Raw genomic sequence first — 7,785 nt, 5'->3', positions numbered from 1 at the left:
AGTGAACTGAAGAGGAGGGTGAAGCAGAGGGAGGAAGGCTGACGGTTCCTGTCCAGGCTGAGAGAGCCAGGGACTTTTCCACTGGGAGAGGGAGGGGGGGGGGGGGGGGGGGGGCATTTCCGAGGATTGTTGTAGAGCTGTGTGGAGATGGAGGAGGGTTGAAATATATTGCAAAGAAAGCGAAAGTGTAGAAGGACACCGAAGACTGACATGACAGACACTTAGAGGTTGTGGTTTTGTATGAATGGTATTCATCAGCTTTGTAGATATTTATCAAACCTATAGTCAGAGACAATTGTCTTAAATATTTTCACCACAGCCAACAAGACAGCATTGGTGGAAAGTAACTATGTGTTCAAGTGCTGTACTTATGTAGCATTTGAAGGTACTTGTACTTTAATTGAGTAATTATGTTTTCTGCTACTTTATACTTCTACTCCTATATACTAAAAGGATCTCCATCTTTATCATCTGCAAAATTAAAGTGCGGAACACAATAATCCATCAATAATTATAATCCAATAATATAATATCCTAACATGGGCCATTCTGCATGAGTAATATAACTTTTGGTATTTTATGTATATTTTGATGTTAATACTTTTGAATGCAGCACTTTTACTTATGTAATAGAGTATTTCTACAATTGCTAAAAGTACTTCTACCACCACTGTGTTTATTAACTCTATTTTTCAGGCAAGTAACAAGAGAACAGATAACCCAGGCAGACAGGAAGAGCTCAGTGATTTATTGAAAAAGTGAAGATACATAAGCATACTGACAGCATGGTGAGAATAGAAGTAAAGGAACAAAGCAGTACTGACCATCAGGCAGGAGAAAGTGGAGATAAATACTGAGAGGGCTGATTGGGGAATGAGGAACAGGTGATCAGGAGGGTGAGAGAGTCAGGTGACTGGGACAGGAGGGATAGTCAGAGGACACCTGGTGGACGGATGAAGAGTTGCACTCAGGAGGCCAACTCTGTCCTATTTAGGACACTTCACATTCTTCTAGTATAAGACATAAATATTCATCACGTGTCTTCATATACAAATATATATTCTTGACACTTTCTCTGCGTCTAAATTATTAAAAGGTAAAGTTTTAATGGTAAATTATTACAGTGAAAAGTTTTAAAGGTAAATGTTTTACAGAAAAGTTTTGCAGTGATGAGTATTGAAGCTAATAGTTAAAAAAAATACATTTTTACTAAATATGAAAATTTTTCGAATCAACCAAAAATGTTATGACCCCCCTGCAGGGACCCCCTGTTGAAGACCTCTGCCCTACATGTTACACACTTCCTTTACATTAATAAAATGCATTTGATTCATCAACATTGCAAGAAAATTCTGATGTTCTAGGTGCATTAAAATATGAGTGTCAGTATCATAAAGACTTGATGTACAAAACTTGAATTCTTATCCTTTCAGCAGTTGTTAAACTGAGCCACACAGAAGCAAGGTCTACTTGGAGAAGCTCCCTTTTTAACTAATGTTGTCTGGGAACAAACTTGAGTTTTACTGGCTGTGTCGGCTGGCCCACCCAGTTAATCTCCAACGGAATCTAAAGGGAGAAATAAATATAAAATAAGGGACATGACAACAGAGCAGGACAGTCTGAATGCACATGAATGTGTGTGTGTGTGTGCGTGTGTTGCTGTGCGTGGAGTGTTGCTCTTACCACGGTGTCTTTGCATGTTTCCACGGTGTAACTCTGCAGGATACGGACAACAACCGTCTTCATGGTGAGGACAGCGTAGCGCATCCCAACGCAGTTACGAGGACCGAGCCCGAACGGCATGTACGCGTACGGGTTCACCTCCTCCCCAGCGTCTTTACTGAACCTGCACAGACGGCCACAACGATACTCTTTGAGCTGTGCATACTTCAACACATTTTTGGGAGTAAAAGCTATCATGGTCCCACACAGTATTATTTAATGTACTATTTAATTTGTACTGATATCTGAAAAACAACTATTATACTTTTATGTAATTGCAACAGCCATCCAGTCACCAGTAGAGTGGACCTGTCTTATGAAAACTGATCATTGGATAGATATTAATTCCTAATTTTCATCACTGAATTAGTATGACAGCACACTTGTTGCATGTCATCTACTTTTTCACTACATTTTAAAAATGAATCAATATGCCATAATGTCGCATGTGGCCACTGTTTACATGTTATCAGCTGCTGCTTCCAAAGTCAAGAATGAACTTTCACTCCAAACTATTAAGCCAACATGGACGAGAAGGGGCCAGTAAAAATGGAAACTTGAACATCGACAATTTCACAACAACTGTTTAACTCCATCTTCTGAAGAAGATTGTGTGATTTGACCACAAACTGCACAACAGCTAGTAGTGGAATTGTTTTGTCCGAAGTTACATGTTCTCCAGAGAGAGCGTTCTCAGATTCGTGAATGAAAGCTTAGTACAGTGTATGTTTACCTCTCGGGTCTGAAAAGCTCAGGTGAGCTCCAAAAGCGTGGGTCCTTGTGTAATAAGTGAACTGCAATGCCAACCAGGGTTCCCTCAGGGATGGTGAGGCCGTGAACCTGGGTAGTCTTTTTGCACATCCTCTCAAGCCGAGGTGCAGTGGGAAGCAAACGCTGTGATTCACTCAGAACCTGGTCCAAGTACTGCAGACCGACCACATCCTCGTATCGAATTTGAGCCTAAACGGGCAAAAGATAAACAGGTGAGGATTAGAATAATATACAATGTCAGCTATTGAAAAGTTTGTTACATATGGCAACGAATCACATGCAGAATGACTTTACATCTCTCGGTAGCTTGGCATCGATTTCTTCCTGCAAGGTCTTCATCGCATCGGGGTTGATGGCAAGATGGTAAAAGATGTAAGAGAGAGTGACACTGGTGGTCTCAAAGCCGCCTAAGATGAAAATGAACGCCTGGGAAAGGATCTCGTGCTCAGTCAAACCTACAACAAAATAAAGCAAAATGTTCAGCAAGAAAACTACTTCCACAGGCGGAGACTTTGACGTTTATCTTCACGCGTAACACATACAGTGCATTTACTCTTAAAGAGAGTTTAGACACAAAAAAATAGGCAAACATGTAATGCTTACGTCCGACATTATCAAAGCCAACATCAAAATGATCAGGATCACTTAATCCGACATTGATTTTCTTGACTAATCAGTAGTCGTTCGCTCTATAAAATGTCAGAAAATTGTGAAAAATACAAGAATTGCTTCTTAAATGGACTTGTGTGTTTCTCCTGAGCTGAAAGCCCTGAAGCAGGTGGAGAACAATTCAAATGTAAATGAAGAACAGAGTGTTTAGAAAGCAGAGTGTTACCTCGACCTTCATGAATTACTGCTGTGGTGCAAACATACCTTTACTCGGCTGATCTTGTTCACTCTTTATGTCCGTTTCTGGTATCTCGTTCTGAATCATCACCTGCAGGAAGTCCGCTCGACTCTGGATCAGAACATTCCACACAAATTGGAGAGTGGTATCAATCGTTCCATTTAACTCTTGCAAGCGAATAAACGTATTTCTGAAAATGTCGGAATGTTCCTTTAATTCTCCTTTGTACAGATGAAATGCTTACAGATTCCTCTGCCCCGTGCTGGTCTTTAAACCTCTTGATGAGGTCGTAGAAATAATCCACACTTGGTCTGGGCATCATCTCAATTTTCAGGAGATTCAACAGACGGGCGCCAAAGGGAAATACCACTGAAAGAAGACCAAAGGTTTGTTTACCAAAATTTGCTTACTCGTGATTCCAAGGTACTGATGCGATTAAATGATCTCTGCCTATAACAGAGGTGAAGGGAGCACCTACTTATTATAAAGATAGGCCACATTCTGAAGTTGAGGACCTTCTTGATGTGAACATTAAGCGGGTCATCTGGATTGTTTATGGAGTTTGCCTCAACACCGAAGGATGCACTGGTCACAACATCTAAACTATAAGGGGCCACGAATCTAGGCAGAGAAAAAGAGAGGTGGTTTATTTGAGGAATTAACATGGATTAAATGTTACCATTTTTTATTCATTTTATGAGAATATAAAAAGGTTACCCCTTCTTAGTTGATTAATCAACTTATCGGTCATTTTGGTCTTAGTCGACTAAGATTTCTTGAGTAGATTTGTCATTTTTTATGCTTTTTTTGAGCTGAATGACTTTTTTTTTCTCCAAGAAAGTTATGAACACATCTAAACAAGATTTAAAGTGGTGCGTTTGTTTAATTATTTTTGGAGAAACTCAGTTTTACAAATCTCTCGATTAAATAAACTAATAGATTAGTTGACAAATTGTACGAGTGTTAGTCGACTAGGAACCTCTCAGGTCGAGGACAGCCCTACTATGTAATGATACGATGGCATAAAGCAGATTAACAGCATACTTTTTGACATCGAGAGGTTCATCCAAATGTGTTTGTCCAAGTTTTTCAGCGAGCCGGTCTGCATAGCGAGCAACGATGGGAAAAATCTTTTAAAAAATAAAAATAAAAGTCGTTTAATGTTGATAATGTACATATGCATTTCTATCAATGATGCCAACTTCTGTAGACACACAATTGTGGACATATACTGTCTGCACTAGCAGGGTTCCCACTCTTTTCTAGTGATCATTTTTCAGGATTCAAAAGATGTGCTACTATGGCTGTAACGTATCTATGACATAATCTCTGCACGCTTAGAAATTATAGTTAGATTTAGAGTTTCGGCCACTTCGGTTGTAACCTGCATGTGCTACCATGTGACGTGACTCGGAGGTGTGTTCTCAGCATTTCCACAACATAACAGCCAGTCTCTCACTTTGTTTTGCATGATATGGAAGTTGGTCAACTGTTTTACAGCTTTTCCAGGTCATGTGGGAACCCTGACTAGGTCAAAGGAAGCAGACTGGAGAAGTGGTTATTGAGCTCGGAAATCAAAAACCAACCTGTTTCAGTCTTCCACTGGTGAAGCATGGTGATAAAGTGCTCCGCATTCTTTTCCACCTCTCATCTTTAACTACTGTAATTCCATCAGCGAAAGGTCCTTCCACTTGATTATCCTGTAAACACGACATCAGTTAAACTGAATGTTTAGATTCTCGTACAGAAGACTTCCTCCGACATGTCTCCTTCTTATTTCGTCTGCCCCGATAATGTAACTTCCTGTATCAGAGCTGAATCATCATATCGTACAGAAATTGAACTTCCTTTTAATAGAACAGTTTCTTCTTTATTTGATTTGAATATTTGAAAAAGGATAACGTGTATCTGATCCTGGCACGTTTCTTAATAGAGATTGTTTAATGCCCTGTTTTGACATTCATGAGCCGAAGGGATTTTCACCAGGATCAGTCTAAGTTGTACATTTTTATTAAAACCACAGACGCGTCTTACTGCTCACTTGTAGAACAGTGAAGAGTGTTGTTAGAGTTGTTTTTTTCCAGTTGCATAATAAATTGTGTGTAATCCTCAAGAATAAATCTCTGACTCTCTGAGTACCCTCCAAGATATTACGACAAATACAAACTTCCTCCTGACTTGAATGAGGCATACTTAGCAGCCTTTTCTTCCTTTATGGTTCAGCAAAATAAGTTTGAGCTTTGAACTTTTCTGATAAGGTGGATATAATAAGATCTTCCTAACCATGTCGGTCTAAGAACAGACCATTTGCCGCGACATTATAAGTATCTATCTTTTCTTTTTAGTCTTTCTGTTATTCTTGCATCATTGCAGAAAAAAAGGGTTGCTCAATACGCCCACCTTCCCTGCAGAGTGCTCAGGGACCTTTCCAGTGTTGTGTAATTTGATAAATAAAACACAAAGACATGAATAATAGAAAAACTGACTCCAAATGTTACTATGTTACTTAACATGATATGCTGATTTTCCATGTTCTCCGGTGTACGATAACAGATGAGTCTCTTACCCTTCGGTTGGTAAACACAGAGTAGCACTCCTTCACCAACACAGTTTTAACAATCTCAGGGTCTGCCACCATTAACACTGGTACTCGTGCATCAAACAGCCTGCACAAAACAAATACAATGTCACAGTCTAAATGATCAGTTATTAATTAAACATCAACATTTTAAAAAGCATCCATGTGAGCTCAAAGGCAGAATTAAATTGATGATGGTCAACATTTTAGCCAATTCCTACAAGGAAAGAAATATCTTTATCTTTCTGTGGCAAGTTTTCCTTTCATGATAAACTACGTCATCCATTGGTGGAAAGTTATGAAGTACATTTAATCAAGGACTGTATTTTAAGTACAATTGTGCCCTTCCACTAGGGGTCTGTGTCCTATTTGCTGTCTATTCTGCCTTTCAGGTTGTTAATCGGCCACCGATGAGCCACACCCAAGCCTGGTGTGATAAAGGCTATAAACACGCACCATGCGAACAAGGTTCGGCCCCCCTTCTTTGGCTCCTAACCCTTGGCCGACACGGTTGCTGCTTTGTTTTGTTTAGTTGATGTTCTTTGAATAAATGTATATTTATTACTTTTACCGCTCGTCTCGTCCCCCTTATGTTGGAGCCTTTGAGCCGGGTTGTAAAAAAGCACCATATGCTTGGGCCCATTGACAATTACCCTTTGATTTGTTTTAGAGGGGGCACGGCTACTTGGTTGTACTGGTACTTTAATATTTAAGTAAAGGATATGAGTACTTCTTCTACAACTGACGTCACCTGTAGGAGGGAAGATGAGATAAACAACTCACCTCCAGTGGTCCCCGTACTTGGCTTGGCATTCACGGTCAAAAGAAAGGAATCCCTACAAGGAATTTCATAGAAACGTCTTTGAGTGTTAAAAGATTCAAAAACAAAAAGGTACACGAATTGAATGTATAGATAAGTAAAGCAATCCGTACAGCAGGCTACTGGGACTGCTGAGTTATGTTTTAGTATAAAAAAAAATCTATTGGAACCAAATAAGAACATAAACACTCATTATTATTTCCCATTCGCTATAAGGTTTGTGTTTGTTCACGTGTGTTACCTTTCTCAGGTGTAGAAGTGTTCCAACAAACGGCCACGGCTTTGGTCCCGGTATTTCCACTTTTTTTAAAAACCCATATGGCCAAATGCCATACCTATATTATTAAAAAGACAAGAGTTATAGTTGTTTCACGAACATGCATCCATGATGCAGCAGCTTAACGACAAAAACCGTTGTTGTAGGACAGATCAAATCGCAACCTAGTACTACTTAGACAGTGTTAGAAGCTACTCACAGCATTAAAAGGGTGAAAACGAGAACCAGCAAAGTCCAGGTAGTTGCTGAAAACAAGTCAAATACAAACATGTTGACTTCTTGCAGGGGGAGAGCTGGACGCGAACGAAATACAAAATGACGAAAGACGCTGTGAACCAAGCGACCTTAAATGCCTGGAGGTGGGTGGAGCACACAGACTACAGGAAGTAAATAATGGTATTTGTGCACATAGCAATCCAGTGGCGGTTCTTTATTGTCTACCTGAGCACCGAGGGAGACTATAAGCTTTTAAAAGCCAACAACTTAGTTTGTCTACTTAATGTAAATAAGCTCTTTTCTCATCAAGCAGGAACGTGCATCAGCAAACAAAGCCAATTTAAAAGCTTTAAGTTTACAAGCATTTAAACTCAACTCAGATTCAATTACAACAACTTCTGCTACTGTGATAGTTACAGCAATGTAAATATGCAGTTATATATAAAACGTGTGGTTATGTGCAGGTGTGTGGCCACTATGTAAAGAGGAAGGATATGAAGTCGGAGCTCAGAGTACTGCAATGCAAAGTACTGCAATATGTAGTCCTTGTATTC

The 7,785-nt window shown here is 39.6% G+C and overlaps 1 protein-coding gene across 1 annotated transcript; it reads right to left on the bottom strand.

The window, feature by feature from the left end:
- Positions 1-727: 727 nt before the first annotated feature.
- LOC142931695 (cytochrome P450 3A30-like) lies at positions 728-7,368 on the bottom strand. Its single transcript, XM_076075752.1, has 13 exons — positions 7,215-7,368; positions 6,980-7,073; positions 6,702-6,754; positions 5,907-6,006; positions 4,927-5,040; positions 4,385-4,470; positions 3,819-3,961; positions 3,585-3,709; positions 3,367-3,451; positions 2,788-2,948; positions 2,456-2,682; positions 1,684-1,846; positions 728-1,566 (listed from the first exon to the last, which is right to left on the bottom strand). The coding sequence occupies exons 1-13, from the start codon at positions 7,283-7,285 to the stop codon at positions 1,492-1,494; spliced, it is 1,497 nt and encodes a 498-aa protein (XP_075931867.1). The 5' UTR covers positions 7,286-7,368; the 3' UTR covers positions 728-1,491.
- Between the last annotated feature and the right edge of the window lie 417 nt (positions 7,369-7,785).

This window comes from Anarhichas minor, unplaced genomic scaffold, assembly GCF_050575085.1.
Source record: "Anarhichas minor isolate MPS153535 unplaced genomic scaffold, ASM5057508v1 ptg000054l, whole genome shotgun sequence".
NCBI classification, from domain to species: domain Eukaryota; kingdom Metazoa; phylum Chordata; class Actinopteri; order Perciformes; family Anarhichadidae; genus Anarhichas; species Anarhichas minor.
Note: the sequence above shows the minus strand (reverse complement) of the source record. Positions and strands in the feature narration are given on the sequence as shown.